Source organism: Streptopelia decaocto, assembly GCF_964273445.1.
Source record: "Streptopelia decaocto genome assembly, chromosome: 2".
In the NCBI taxonomy this organism is placed as follows: Eukaryota; Metazoa; Chordata; class Aves; order Columbiformes; family Columbidae; genus Streptopelia; species Streptopelia decaocto.
Window position 1 is genome coordinate 155,476,162 of NC_138655.1, and position 16,608 is coordinate 155,492,769.

Sequence of the window (16,608 nt, forward strand, 5' to 3'; positions counted from 1 at the left end):
TGTTCTTTCTATTACAATTTACTCTTAGCATATCAAAATTGCTTTTTCTACTGTAGTGGTTATGTGGGTGAATAGTACAAAGAAGTTAGCACTTTCACTGAAATCTTTTATGGTGGTCATAGGCTCAGGGCACTCTTACAAGAGTCAAAGAAAGTAATCCAAGACAAGAAAGATGAGACCTTCAAAAAGCATTAGAGAGCATAAGTTTAAGAGCATCGAAGTGGATGTGAAAGAAGAATGAAAGTATTCAGATATGTGCCAGGGACCTTGGTCCAAAAACGCTCTTTCTGTTCAGCGAATGATTCATTTTCCAGTACCATATGAGATCAGAAGACTTGGAGCTGTTTCTTGGTGTACACATGAATCTAATTTACTGGAGGTGACATTTCTACATTCTGACATAGGAAAAATAAACTGAAATTACATATACAACAGCGGGACATTTTGTGTGTCCCCCTTGTGATGGTGTGGACATCTTCCAAGGCATAAATGGACTGTGGTGACAAAGGGCAAACAGGACAAGAAGAACAACAGAGCATCCCCTGTTCCTTGCCTGCTGCACAGCCCTTCAGAGCACTACCATCAACAGCATCGCTGTACAGGTGCTCTTCCACTCTTGCACATAAAAACCCAAGGAGACTTGCTTTCAAAGACCTGATTCATTACCCTTTACAAGAAAGAGCCTTTATTGAGTAGAGAATAGAAGATTCCATTTTCAAATCTGGGTCATTAGCTGCCCAAGGAGGAACGATAATTATTGGTTTTAACATAGCCTGACAAAAACAGAGTTCTGCAGGCAGTCAATGAGATAAAAGGTGTTTATTTGGGGTAAACACAGAGCCACACGGTCCTTGGATTCAGGCATGTAACACAGCTAAAGAGGAGAACAAGTGCATCAGAAGATTTGCATTTCCGAGTACACGAATTTCACTGGGGGGCTCTGCATGGTAAGATCTGGTTTTCCAGAAGAGGGCACTAAATATATTTTTTTTCCTGTTTCAGTGAATAAAAATAAATAAATAAAAGGGACTGGAAATCAGAAGAATTAGATTATAAACTCCTGTAGGCTGCTTATGTTTTTGCACAGACATCAGCATTAAATTCTTTCTGATTGTGCCTTCTAATACCTTTGGAATCACTGTTATTTTCCCATTTTGCATCCTATTTAAAATTACTATCTATACTTAGCATAATACAGCACAAAATGAGATTTTTATTGTCCCAAAAAATTTAGGAAGCAAAATTATGCTAAAAAGAGGAACTCGCCTCTAATGTAATTTGGAAACCTCTGTATGTTGCAAGAAACCTAGTTCTTTGTTAAGTTCTAATTTTGTTTTTACAATAATTTTTATATAGCTACATTTATTTCATTCCTCTTAGAGCAAGGAAAGTTCCCCTGTGTTTCACTGAGATAGATTCCTATACAAGTGCAAAAAAGAAAACTGCGATGATTCTGCTCCTGACCGTCTATCTGATTTGACTATCTAGGAGACCTTGTACAATTACCTTACCTATGGTTGATTCAAAAATGAATTGCAGGTTATTTTAAGCTGTTTTGTGAATTTTGTTAGAACATTCATCTCTACCAGACTGTCAGTTCAAGTTAGCTCATCTATACACTCAGAAAAGGAAGTAGAATGAAAAATCTAATCTTATCCAAGCAAAGAAAAATTGGTTATTTTTGTATCATAGTGTTTTGCCTTGAGCCTTTTTATTTTCCCTTCTCTGTTTGATGAAAATCTCATTTGCTAAAGAAAATATTTACAGAGGAAGACTGCTGATAGCTGATACTGATACATAATATACCTATGTACTCTGGCATGACAGGCTAATTATTTCTGACTTTTCATATTACTCTAGTCTTCCCTGGAACTGTGGATTTGCTTTTCAGTTTACTGATGTATATCTGTGCCTGTGAATAAATGTAGGATACAGTTTGTTGGCCTCTGCTACATGAGCAAGGCTGCCCAGCTTAGTTTGAAATATTATTTTGCACTCAGTCATGTCTGTGCAATTTGTGTTGAAGTCTCCCAGCTCAAATCAGGAGGCTTAAAGTTTAGTCCTAAATCCATTGATCTACATTATTAGAAGAACAGCAAGAGTTTAATCCTTTGTTTTTAATAGAAAATAGTTAAAGGTGGCACAGCAGCTGAAGTCAGTACACTCAGTTTTTAATGCTATCTCATGCAGTTAGTATTTTATTGCACTAACCATACTAAACAACAGTCACTGGAATGGATACTCAGTAAGAAATTGAGATTTGGTGCATTTTTACTAAAACAATTGCTATAGAGGAAACATGCAGTATAAAAACTAGAATTGGGGGACTGAGCACTGCAGGAAGCCCGGCTGGGCAGAGCTTTGCTTCCCAGCCCAGGCAAATGCAGCTAATCATGTTTTATGAACGCATCTAGATCATCATTTCAGAAGCACGGTTTTCCTGCTGAAAACAGCACCCAATGGCAGGGACCAACAAATCTAAAAAGCTAGGATCCCGATGCGTGGGTTTTTTTGTTGTTTTCTCCAGGAAAGAGATGCAGGCCACATGTAACCAGAGTGGCTACCCATGATAAATGCAAGGTTCCCATCAGTCCCTTCAACATTGAGGTGACCCCACTTCTAGACTACCTGCTGGGGACATGATGCTGGGGTGTGCACCCCTTCCTTGCATTTAAGGGGTGCAAACACCTTTTTCCACGGACAAGAAACGCAGGAAAGCTCTACCCACCCATTCCTCTTTGATGAGATTAATTACCTATCATTTCCCCTTTATAAGAATGGAATATATACAAAATCTACATGTTTTTCTTATGTCATTTCAGCCCACATTTTTTGTTGCTGCTTCTACCCAGAGTTACAATGACAAACCCTTAATTTTAACTAGCAACACCTTGCCCCATGGCCCAAGGGAATTAACTACCAAAATGTCCTAGCAGTTCATGCATTTGAATGCCTAACCCCACTCTACCTCCTTGTTGAGGCTGGAAATTTTTCTGTAATTAAAATGAGCTGTGCCAAAGCATAAGGATTTCAGCTAAGAGGAAAGAACCATTCAGGCTACATAAAGGAACACATTTTCTGCTGGAGCTTTGTAGAAATTTGAAATGAACCATGAGGCTCCTCCAAAATAAACAAAAGTTTTGACCTCTTTTCTTCCCCTGTGTTAGTCAAAAATTGGTCCTGAAAGTTACCAACATGAAATTAGTTTCTGTAGTTTCGCCTTCAAAAGGGAGCTGTAGAATTAAACTTGTCACCAATTATTGCTCCACTATCCTGTGCCTGAGCCCAAAAATTTATATTCTAAACACACAATGTGACAGAAATTGGACAGAGCAATGACAGCTGAGCAGAAAGAACAAATATTCCCAGCACCTGATAACATGTTTACTCAATTAAAATGAGTATCCACCCTCCCACAGCAATATTTTTTAATTTTGTAAGCATGTGCAGCAGAAAAAAAACTCTGATCAAAAGGGCTCTGCTGTCAAAGGCACAACTGAGGACATCTGAGAGGACGGTGTTTGCACAAGGTTGTAATAGTTTTGAAAACCCATGAATCCCTCTAGAGTTGTGTGGCAAACTTCCCTCGCTCTGTGCCACCACAGATATGAAATATTAATTACGTTGAATCAATTACTGATACCAACATGTGACAGAAAACCAGGGCACATCAATATGTCTGACAGAGATATTGCTATCCCTGCCTGAACTGAGATTCATCAGTAGGAAAATCTCCCAATTGCTCAGACTTTCTTTATTGTCAGCTTTGGTGTATTTGATGGAAGGTGACCGCGAAGTGCTGGTGTCCTGGTTGAGTTCCACACCTCCAGATCTGACAGAAAAGCAAGTTAAGTGTGGAAACATTTTTGAATCAACCTTTTCTGATGCCTTTGAAAATCCTCTCATTGATCTTGTTGCTGCATCCTGGGGTGTATTACAAGGGGGGTGGTTAGTAGATCGAGAGAGGTCCTCCTTCCCCTCTACTCTGCCCTGGTGAGACCACATCTGGAATATTTTGTCCAGTTCTGGGCCCCTCAGTTCAAGAAGGACAGGGAACTCCTGGAGAGGGTCCAGAGTAGGGCAACAAAGATGCTGAAGGGAGTGGAGCATCTCCCTTATGAAGAAAGGCTGAGGGAGCGGGGGCTCTTTAGTTTGGAGAAGAGGAGACTGAGGGGTGACCTTATTAATGCTTATAAATATATAAAGGGTGAGTGCCACGAGGATGGAACCAGGCTCTTCTCGGTGGCAAACAATGATAGGACAAGGTGTAATGGGATCAAGCTGGAACACAAGTGGTTCCACTTAAATATGAGAAGAAACTTCTTCTCATTGAGGGTGACAGAGCACTGGAACAGGCTGCCCAGGGGGGTTGTGGAGTCTCCTTCTCTGCAGACATTCAAAACCCGCCTGGACATGTTCCTGTGTGACCTCACCTGGGCGTTCCTGCTCCAGCAGGGGGATTGGACTGGATGAGCTTTTGAGGTCCCTTCCAATTCCAAACATACTGTGATACTGTGATACTGTTCAGCCCACATTGAAAACAACAGATTAAGGAATTTATTCATGGTGGGTTTGAGATTAGAAAAGATGGGCATTCTTTCACAAAGGGCATTATAGTAGACCAGATTCGTAATTTAGAAAAAAAAAACAACCAACCAACCAACCAACAACCCCAACACTCTCTTTTTAAAATAAATTATTGTCTCTAAATTTTCTCCAATAATAGCTGCTGCTTCAGCTTTAAATCCAAAGCAAACTGTCACCCAGAAAATTAACCTTTCCTATGTTCTCAATACTTTCCTGTTAATGCAATACTTCTGGACACACAAGCCTTAGCTTTTGTTATGTAAATGTAGCTGGAGCACTTCTGCTCTCCTTGTCACTACAAATAGGATAAAAGCACATTATTAAACAAGGATATTTACTCTACTGATCTTCACTATTGAAATAATATGACTCAAAACAGGATGTAAGAATATGCAAGAAGGAGAAAAGAGGCAGCTCCCCACTTTCAGCCCTGGCAGCCACAAATCACCTCGGTAAAACCCCACATGAGCACACAAAAATGATGCAATTTTCAGAAGCTGTGAATATTTCACTGAAATATTAAATATTAACTGAATGGTATTAGTAATACTTATTCTATTGGAGGTGATTGAAGATGCTGCTTTCTTGAAAAGACCCAAAATGTAGCAAATCATCAGATTTGAAGCATGGCTAGCCTATGTGGTTCCACTTAATTCATTAATAACTTGACTTCTGCTAATTACAGAAGCACTGAATGACAACAGTCCTCTGGTGAATCAAGAAGAGAGAAGACAGCGTGCTTGAAAATACTCACATGCTCATATGTAATAACAGAAAAGCTTTGTAAAAAATACAATCTTTTCACTATTTACTGATTTTCTTTCTACTTTTTATGTAGGAAGTGAAACTACATTTAATTATCCCAATAACAAGTAACTAATTCACATAAGTAAACTAATTTACAGTGCTTTAGTCTTGAAAATGTAGGGTAAATAGTTTTAGCCACTAGCTTTTGACAGTAGTCAACACTGTCCTTATATCGTGCAGCTTTACAATAAAGAAGATGCCTTTCTGGTTTATGAACAACAAAGATTCCAAACTGCATTAATATGAAAAAAAAGATATGAAAATTATAAGCTTTTCATATAAATAAACATACGCTTTCCACATCAAAATGCTCCACTCAAAATTCTACTGGTTTACAACAAATACCAAAAATTAAACAAATTGCTAAATCAGGTGGCATTATTATTATTATTATAAAATTTATGGCACAAATGTTCTAACCGTGAGCACTTGACATAGTGTAAACACTATGCATTTTCATTGTTGCTGGAAACAATATTGGGCAGGAATGAAAAAAAGCAAATTTCAAATATATTTATTGCCACAGAAAGAAAAGAGGTTTATGCAAACCCATTTGTAGCGCTGGTAAAACCATTTCAATTAAGTAATAAATATCATAGCTACAATATTAGCAGTATTACTGATGATAGTTATGACTGTCTAATTTTCAGAGGCATATTTATCATAATAATAGTGCTCACCTAACTAAAAAGGATGTTGTGAGGATTCATTAATATTTATACCCATTAGTGTTTTTGGAAACAACAAGCTTTATATAATTTTAATTTTTACACAACTAATTAAACAGTATGAGGTTGTAATTGGACCCATGAGCACAAAACCTGTTTATTCCATGTAACAACCAGACTTGGACAAACAGTAAAAAATAGTAACAACCACAATAATGATATGCTGCTTTCTATAAATAATGCTTTTTCATTTCACTCATGATCCAAACACAAAGTCCAAGGTTTGGACTGGGTCTTTCTGAGGTTTCTGTGGTCCAACCACTGCCACAAGATCTATGGCAACTGCCAAGGTGAAAAGAAATACTAAACTCACCACATAAACTACTCTAAAAAAATAGTTGGGCCTGCTCTAATTACAGTGATGATTAATTCTTTGCAGCTTTCAGTATTATAAAAACACATTCCTTTAACAGCAAGATAGGTGATAGTGGCTCTTGTATTGGTCATAAAAGTCTTTAAGCCCTAACTGTTGTTCAGAAGACTAAGCCATTCGGTCCATATTAATCAGTGAGGATTTCCAGTATGTAATTACTCTTAGCTAGCTCAAACACAGTAATGGACTGGCAAATTGGAAATGAAGAACAAATAGCTTTAAGAAGAATCTTGGCCACTTTATTTTCACACTTGCAATACAATGACAGCTATTCATAATAAAGGGAATTAAATATTCTCTGCTTAATGTCTCACCATGCCACTCAAGAACATGACTTCTCATTTACTTTTCTTTATTTCTTTTATCACCATGACACGAGCTCTCCTAGTTAACTCTGACCACCACAGAAATGACCACACAAGCCCACGGGGTTTGGTTACTAGTCCTTATTCTTACTCCATCACTCTCCCAGTCACAGAAACGCTACCAAATTTAAGAGGTAGTTTGTCTCTTGGCTATTTAGGAAATTCCTTTAGGAGATTATGGAAACTCCATCCCGAACACCAGAGACCTCTGTGTCTCCCTGGGAGGCATGCAGGGAGCATGGAGCTCAACTGGAAATGATGGTGGAGCTACACGCTGAGCAAGGGTGGCTTTGACCTGACTCCAGCAGACCTTCTGCACTCTTTCTACTGTGGTGCTGCAGTTACACCCCAATTTGCTGATGTGTTTTTGGGTTACTGAACTCTATAGCCAGAGCCCCACATGCTTGTTTTGGGGAAGGATGATTTGAAATCAAAGTTTCTCTATGGGTGTATTTATTCCCCAATGCTTTCCCAAAACTTCACCCTGTGGTTTCAGCCTCAGGTTTGACCTTCCTCTAGTGTAAAGAAACAAAAACCAACCAAACAACAGAAAAATTGCAAGAGTATTTTAAAGACAAAGAAGCCTGGTGCTTTCCCTGTGACCTTTCCAGAAAAAGAACAAATGTTCTGTGTTCAAGGTTAGAAAAGCTCCCTATTAGCACAAGGCTTACCCAGAGTATTGCTGCCTGAAAGATTAAACTTCTGTAAATATAAGCACTGCAAAAAAGCATTTAGAATGAAACCTGACAGCCCGACTAGTCACAATGTACCCACGCCAGTCTCACAACCACCTGCCAAGCTCCCTTGGAGAAATATATTTTAAGGAACATGCTTTAATTCATCATCCTCTAAGATGATGAAGTGATACAACAGGAAAATACACATTAGTTGCCACAATATCTTTGCAAAATAGGTGTCTGTCAGTTCACGGCTGCGTTATTCCAGTGTGGGTGTCAGTGCTGTTACCCAGACCCAACACTGAGCAGAGATGCTTCTGTGCAAATAAACAGAAAAACCTTAGAAGGAAGCTATTACTGGCAGGAAATTACTTTGTAGAAGTCTTCTTTAAAATATTTCACTTCATTGGAGTGATACACTATGCTCTTGTATTTTGATGTTTATTCTTAGCTGGTATTAAACATCATCCATTCATATTAGAATTCAGATACAGGATTAATTCATGTGATGTATATTAAGATAGAATACACATATGTAAATGCAGCACAACTGTACTGTGTAAAAATTTATGAAAACATCTATACTCTCAAACAGAAGGCTGCACATCACACTTTTAAATGGCAAAAAAGCGCCATAGTTTCTGATACCTATAAAACAGGTATACAATAGTTTCAATAAGTTTCTTTTAGGAAAGTATTTGTAGAATTAAACTTTGCCAACACATTTCCTGAAATTTCCTTTTGACTTTGCAACAAGGACAACTGCCCAAGGCTTTGCTAATCAATTTCTTATGTTGCAGAAAACAGTGTAATTTGAATTTTGTCCAAGAATACAGTTGGAAATGCAGAAAATGTGAAAAGCTAACTAATGTGCAATTATTTGTAGCCCCAGCCTGCATACCAAATGAGAAGAAAGCTAAATAAGTAATTTAACAGTTATTGCAACTTTAATAAACAAAGAGCTACCCCTCATAGCGTAAGATGCAATATTCAAAGCAAACCTTATGATCCCTTTATTAGTATGCTACTTCTAAAAAAAAAAAAAAATAATAATTGAATATTTTATCATAATGGATCTTAAAGAGAAAATGATGTGTTTTGTTTTGTTTCAGAAAACTATTTCAGGAACTCTCGCTATCATAATCTCATTTATGAATATTTGAAAAAATTGCAATGCTCTCTAATACTGAATACACATCTATTCACATCCTGAAATCTTCCAGAGTTCATGTTTCCAGCTTGCCACCTCAGGTTTTCCTTTCTGGAAGAAGCTGTGGTGTGGGGCAGGGAGCACCTGGCTGTGTGCTGCTCTAAAGCACTCAAACCCCAGTGTTTTGCCTGCACCCCAAAACCACAGATCTGCAAGCACTGAAATGTAGAGGGAAGGCTGTGGAGGAAACATGTCCAACCCATCCCTTGCTGTCCCCATCCTCCTCTTCCTTTGCAGGTAGAACAGAAAGTTTGGGCCACAAAAGCCTCTGTAACTTTTCTTCTTGCAGATACTCTGAGGGTGCAGCCCTTTTGATGGCTAAAGGTTGAGAATAAAAAAGGAATTTCTTACTACTGCTTTTTAGGAATGGATTTTTTTCTCTCATTATAATTTTTCTCATTATAGGAAATCTTCTCTTGTTCTCAGAGGAACTGAGGATGCCCTCTCAGGGCTCTTCCAGCTGGCACAATGCATCTGAGCAGTGCCAGCATGGGGCTGCCACAGCCAAAGGCCAATCTCCGCTAAAAGAACTGAATTTTGCAGAACACCTCTGGCACACAAGGCAGGGGGGCTTTCAGGCAAAGGCTTTGCTCGCTCCATTGCCATTAGGCCGCCTTCCCCATATTTAGATTTAATTTAACACTTCCACATCCATCTCTGTCTAGAACTCTGCTAAGCTTCACGTAAGTGAATCTGCACCAACAATGGTTTCCCAGCATAAAGTCTTTATGAATTACCCCTTAAGTTTCTCATACAGTTTTATTTGAACTTTTTTAACGCCAGGCATGGTTCTCCTGACTTTTATACCACTGTGAGTCAGGAATAATTCCAAAGATGACAGCAGAGAAATAAGATGAGCAACGGAACCACAACCTCAACTACCTAAAGGACCAACAAATTTCCTTCGGTTAGCAGCTGCAACTGGATTTATTTTATGGAAGAAGAATTACAGTTTCTGGTAAATGAATTATTTTCATTTTGAGGAATTGGTGCAATTCTAGATTACGAAAACAAGATGTATGTGGTTTATAGTTTATCTAAGTAGTACAGCACAGCTATCATTCAAACATTTCAGGTCTTATACCAGCAGGATTTAAAAGGAAAATAAGTATTATTCATGCCCAAGAACCACTTGCCGTGTGTCTGATTCTTTAGTCATCATTTAAAAATTACTCATCACACTTTTCTTTTTTAAAGTTTGTTAGAAAATTCATCCTAATCTAAAACCTAGTAGTAACCCAATTGTGATTTCTTACAAATGATTTATACCTAACCCTCTGAAGAAAAGGATTTATAATGAAAGTGATAGCTCAACCCTAACTGCAGCACTGGGAACAGTGACACCATAATTAATGTATTATTTCAGTTGTGGGAGATACTGACAGTTGTTTTTGTTCTTGCAAATAAATTTATAGTGTGACTGAAAAAGGCACCATGGAAAAAAATTACACAAAAGAGGAATAGAAATCCTTGTAGCAAAGACATATCCTTACAACCCCCCTCCCAAAGACTATAACATCTTGGCAATGACAGTGTTTCCTCTACAGCATAATTTATACTTTTCTCCTCTACTAGATGGCAGTATGACATGGTCTCAGAACACCTAAGTGAGGGGTTTTCTTTCTTCATTTCAGAGAAAGCAATTACTTTAAAATATCATCTTACTGGCATAGAAATGGAAAAAAAAAATGCCCACTACTGGCTGTGTATTTTGAAATTGAATCTGTGTACTTACTGGTTCAACATTAAAAGCAAAAAGTGCATATTCCCGGTCAGGTGACACTTCGTATCGAATAGCCTTTAGGGAGACCTAGAAAATAAATAGGACATCAAAATAAATATTTTTCAGTTTTCAAGTTAATAACATCTAGAACTAATTGTTATGATCATGTTTCTAATTATAAAGAATACTGCCAGACTGCCAATACTGCCAGATAAATAATACATCTCTTTTCAAAAACCAGAAATGTTATGTGGGCACATATATGCTCCCATAAGTGAAAGCATAACTGCATTGTTAGTCAGACCAGATAGCTATAGCAAAAATCAGGATTTTCCTTTCAAACCTACTGCACAATGGCTGGTGAGGTACCTATGGGTGGCAGGTAGTAGAAAACCCTAATTAATGACAATTCATTAATTCTCTCTCATTCCCTGCAGTCAGTGGCCAAAATGCTGGAAACAACAAACAGTAAATACCTGCTGGAGCAAATGATTATAAAAAGACACCACTACCTGTTCCAATTAAGAGAACTCTGAGGAAAACTATCCCATTCTCCCCACTTAAAGAAGTCTTTGGGATGCTATGGTGATGCAGTTTTCCAGGTGCACCCTGACCTGAGTTCTCCAAAGAGCTGCACTTTAAGTCTTACTACAAACAAGAGATGCCAAAATATCTCAGACTTGTCAGGAGTTACCCTTTCCCTGCTCCACTTATCATCTGTACAGTGCAGATCTGCCCACTCCTTTCCAGGACATTCCAATACAATACATTTCTGGGGCACCATGATCCAAGAGAGGTGCCACTAACAAACTGATAATCCACTGTCTTTCAAATCTCATCCTCTCAAAAAATAAGATGCAAGCCCTTGAGAGATTCCCAAGGACCAAACTGGAAGGGGGAATTTGGGCTTCAGGGAAATGTACAGCATCCCATTGCAAGAGTCCTCCCTAAGGGCAGGGAGGCTAGAGGCGGTCAGTTTGGAATCCAGGAGACAGCCAAAGGCAGAGGAGACTCATCATAGAATCATAGAAGGGTTTTTGATGACCTTTGAAGGTCCCCTCCAACCCAAAATATTCTATGATTTGTCTTGGAAGGGACTTTAGTCCAACCCCTGCCATGAGCAGGGACATCTTCACCCAGATCAGGTTGCTCAGATCCCTGTCCAGCCTGGTCTGTGATGTCTCCAGGGGTGGGGCATCCACCACCTCTGGACAACTTAATGGGTTGGTGGGCCAGCATGGAGCAGCAGTGTGAGATCCAGCAGTGTCAGCATGAGGATAAATTTTTATTTGAAATTATATTAATAACACAAAGAAGGGAAAAAATGACAAGGTAGCCAAAGTTATTCGGACCCAGAGCTGGGAAGGGAGAGGACAAAGCCAATGTGCCCAGATGAGGTGTAATGGTGGCTCTTGTATCAGAACTTCGTGAACTAACATGGGAACCAGGAGAATAAACAGACAGAAGCAGTTTGATTTCAACAGCCCCTGACATTAAAGCAAGCCAGCCCATTCTTTTACGCCTAGCGGAACTGTAAAGAAAGGGGTTACGCTCTGGTAAAAGAGGATTGCTTATGTGATGTAGCAAAGGTTGAAGGGCAAATGGCAACACGTGAAGCTTAAGGATGGGTCCTGCAATAATAATTCAGTGATTAATTCTTTGTCTCATTAAAAAAGAATTAATATCATAGTCTAGCTTTGTATGGGTTGTACACTTATACTGTTTTTATAGTTTTCTTGTAGATTTACTTTTATATTTTGATTTTCTAAAGCTGTTTTCTGCAGACCTTGGGACATTAAGACAAGTCTCTGTTAGCCTTCCCCTGCTTTTGTAGTTTTGCAATGCCATAGTACAACAAAACTACTTCAAGTTAACCAAAACCTTAGATAAGTACAGCATAAGTGTCCATTTTACCAGGACAACATGATTCATAAATGTATCTTACTCTGGAAATTAACTTCTTGCAGAAAATATTGAAAACACTCTGACATTTAATGTACTAACTTCTGACACAATTCTGCCTTCATCTACTACAAAAAACAATGCTAAAACCCACTTTCCTCATTAGCTTCTCTTCCCAATAATTTCTTAGTGTTTCACTCACATGCGACCCATTTTCATTCTTCAACAGTATTCATTAACAACACTGAAATTACATTTCAACTGTTAGGCAAGAAAAAGCAGCAAATGCACAAATTAAAAAATAAGTATTTGCATGGAGGAATGCTACCAACAGACAGTAAATTGTATCAATTGTCTTTTCTATTAAGCATGCAAAGATGAGAATTATGCATCTTTCAATTATATATGCTATGCAAGACTAGCTTCAAATATCTGTATGATACTCTCTTGTAGTATGAAAGAAACTGAGCTTGCAGAGTAATAAAAGCTGGAGTTCAATTTCACATTATCAGTCATTGTGGAGGCCATAGTATTACCAGTGTATTGCTTCTCCTTGACAATACAAGAAGTTGAAACCCAAGTTATTTTCTGCTTTACTGATCTGACTTCAAGAGAAGTATGAAATTCTGCTACTCATTATAGAAAATACTTACAATTTTTTTGTTTTCTATTAATATTGTTGAACTGTTAGTTTCAACATTCCTCAGAATCACTGTGCCATTCTGGTTTCTATAAATGAATTCATTATCTGCAAGGAGGAAAAGAGAAGAACATTAACAAAATCTGAAATTCTCTGTATAGAAGCTAATGGCTTGAATTGAAAGGATTGCTGGAAATGTCCCTCTAAAGAGAACTTTTGTTTTTTTTTTTTAATTAATGTAGCCATTGCTGTAATGTTAAAGTGGCTTCCAGGTGAGTCATTAAATAATATGGTCAGTGTTTGTCACATTTTTATTCTGCCACAGTTTCCTAAAACTGAACGCAATATGGTCTTGTTTCAAACATCAATACAAGGCTTGTGATATTGTTAATGTAGATAGAAAACACGGTTGAAAAACATTCCTTATGCTTAAAGGTTGCCAAGATCCTTAGTCTCTGTATGAGTTTAACAAGCCAGATGCTTAGAAAGCCTCTGAAAGTTAAATGCAAATCACCAACAAAGTAGATTCTGAAAACTAATACTGCACAGATCTTCCAGCTCCACCATTTGTCCTCCAAACTTTCACCAGAAGGAGATGCATACAAAGAAATTGCCATTTCTACATGGAACAAGATAAACCAATTTGTCCCCATTGCACTTTGGGACTACTCCAGTACTCAGGACATCTAGACAAGGACAAGAATCCCCTTGCAGTAGCTACCGCACAGACAGGAGATAGTCTCCAGCTCTCAAAGTTCAAAACTTACTTGACAAAAATGCTGCGGTAGACCTATGAAAGAAACTCCAAATGAGGGTTGGGTGGCAGGTCAAAGGTTCAGGATGAAAAAAACGTTACAAGAAGAAAGGCTTGTCAACTCGTCCAATGTCATAATCTGAAGTTCAAGTCTGAGCAGTGCTTCCATGCACTGCCCCACAGATAAAACATAAAACATAAGTTCCAGGCACACTGTCATTAAAGGATTCAGCAGCTTGTCTTGATGCAGGAGTAGGGTTACTGCTTTTTTGCAACCTGGTTGAACTAAGATTGAGAATCAATGTATCCTATGAAACTTCTGCTTCCATTTTCAGCCATGGAAACAATTCTTCATTGCTTTCTTTCTCTGTGGCTATCCCAAGGTGGCTACCCTGGTGCATCCCACAGGGGTTAGGGACATGTGAATAGTTAAACATTATCCATGCATTGTCTCGGGATCAGTCAAATGCGAGTTTAAATCTTACCAGATTAATTAAAGCACAGACCCAATGCATTGCAACTGCAAACAGATGCACACAACCCAGCTTGGGGTAACCTGGTGAAGACAACACTGGGTCCAGAGACCCAGTTCTTTCAAACCTTTGGTGTGCAGATGTAGCATACTCCTCCCTTGTCTGTGTTTCAGTCTTCTTTTGTTTCTAAGCTGCTGATGACAATCCTACTCACAGTCATTAACCATCTTTGTGAAATGTTCTGAAAGTGCAGACAAAAAAAAAGATCTACACTCTCCTTACTACTACCAATAAGAACAGTCATCTCCCACATATCACAGTTTTACATGTAAGTGTAGCAAGAAACAACCTTTATAAGACCGGGATGAATCAGATTCTGTGAGGCCAAACTGTTACTGCAATCCTCTCCAGACAACAAGATTTTAGAGACTTAAGATTGCCAGTGTCCAAATCACAGCAGCAAGCGCATAGGCAAAGTTCTCAAAGCATCTCTTTCTTTTAATTATGGAATAAATTTTATCAATAACTTCAGTCCTAAATAAAAACGGCAGGATCTGAATTAGATTCAGGCACGCATTTGAGACCAGAATAATGAAGAAAGTTCTTTTTTGAATTTGACAGTATTAAAATTTTGTCATTAGTTCTAGAGTGCTGTCCAAGGCCACAGCATTTTCATAAGCATGACTGATTATATTCAGGACTTTAAAATACTGCTTCATGTGATTTATGACTGAACAAACTAAGATTATTCAGCCTGGGAAAGAACTGATTGAACAGAACTAGACAGAAGTCAAAAAAGTCATAAACAGCATGGAGAAGATAAATAATGAATGCCTGTTCCCTGCCTTTTCCAAAATAAACATTAGGAGGCATTAAACAGCACCAGCCACTGGCAGGTTCTACACAAATAAAAGGGATTATTTCTTCACTCAGAAGGTAAACAAGCTGTGGAAGTCACAGTCCCAGAGTAGAGTGGGTGCCAGGACTGCATATGGGTCCAAACAAGAATTAAAAAAAGGGAAGAAAAAATCCATCCATTATTATGAGTTTTGTAGGGAGACACTTTTCAGAAAGAACTTGAACCTGAGATTGCAAGGGACTAGGACTACAACCTGAATTATCATCTTGAGAAATGTACCCACTTTTTAAAATTCTTCCCTAAGCATTTGCTCTTCTCCTGGGCCAGACATCAGAAGATACGATCTCTGGGGTCTGATCCAGCACCAACTTATTTACAACTTTAACTTCCAGCTTCTGTGTCCAGATCCTAAAGAAACACCTTATGCCAATAATTTAGAAAGTCATACAATAAAAGGTACTAATGCTCCCTAAACACCTTGCCTTTATATCCTCAGGCTGTTAAGGATGAAGCATCATTTGTTATATGAGGAAAATACACAGTCCAAGTTTTGATTTTCTTAAAGAAATAAGAGGAATAACTAACCTGAGAGACAGAATATTACCAATTTATCAGATATTTTGAAAATATTACTGCTTTAATAATCAACCTATATCAAAACCACAGAACATTTTCCAATTGCATACTAAGTTCTAGACAGAAAACTCACATTTTAAATACGGCCAGCCAAGCATTTGGATAATTGTGAGCCTCTCAGGATATTTCCTAATTACAGAAAAAAATAGTTATGAAACTCAGCTTGAAGTTCAGTATGCAGGTAAAACAGCTTATTAATCTAATGAAGCAGTGGGGTTGTTAATATTTGGTAGCTGTTTCTTGAGCATTGCATGAACTGATGGAAGTTACATTACTTCCTATAATGACATTGCTACTAAACTTTTATTGCTCCCTATGCTCCAAAAAACCCATAACACGCTAATAAACTTTGAAACTTCAAAATGATGACATGAAAGTTGCTCCGTAGTTGGAAGTAGGAGATGAAAGACTTTCCCATTATTTGCTAAAATGTAGCAAGTTTAAAATCAGGTACTAATCTGTTGCATATACTTCTGGTATGAATAAGGAAGAATAAAGGAAATAGTGCTGATTTGTTAGGGCTGTAAATCTTGCTATTATATTCAACACAAGCTATCAACACAGCATCTGAATTAATGAACAGAAAATCATTCTGCTTAAAAGAAGAACAAATTGATCTGCGTTATATTCCAAGCAAAACACTGTGAGGTTTAGCTGGTCTGTAAGGCATATTATCTTAGTTCTCAAAAGAATCAATGAATATATTCCTGGACTTCTGTGTTGAAATGTGTGATTTGTTCCACTGCAGGAGTATTTATTTAAATGGGACATACTTCAATCAAAGACAAAAAGCAATGCAACAACCTCTGTCTGTAATGAATTCTGTCCAGTGAGCTGATGAGAATTTGCAGCCTGATTTATACCTGTCACCACA

At 38.1% G+C, this 16,608-nt stretch overlaps 1 protein-coding gene across 2 annotated transcripts in view; it reads right to left on the bottom strand.

The window, feature by feature from the left end:
- Nucleotides 1-16,608, bottom strand: part of DPP6 (dipeptidyl peptidase like 6) — a gene marked incomplete at its 5' end in the record, with an annotated part of 400,138 nt that overhangs the window by 131,636 nt on the left and 251,894 nt on the right. For both annotated transcript variants that reach the window (XM_082045833.1, XM_082045834.1), the window contains 2 exons: nucleotides 10,483-10,557; nucleotides 13,026-13,120. In XM_082045833.1, coding sequence (XP_081901959.1) covers nucleotides 10,483-10,557; nucleotides 13,026-13,120 — 170 coding nt within the window. The remainder of the gene's footprint in view (nucleotides 1-10,482; nucleotides 10,558-13,025; nucleotides 13,121-16,608) is intronic.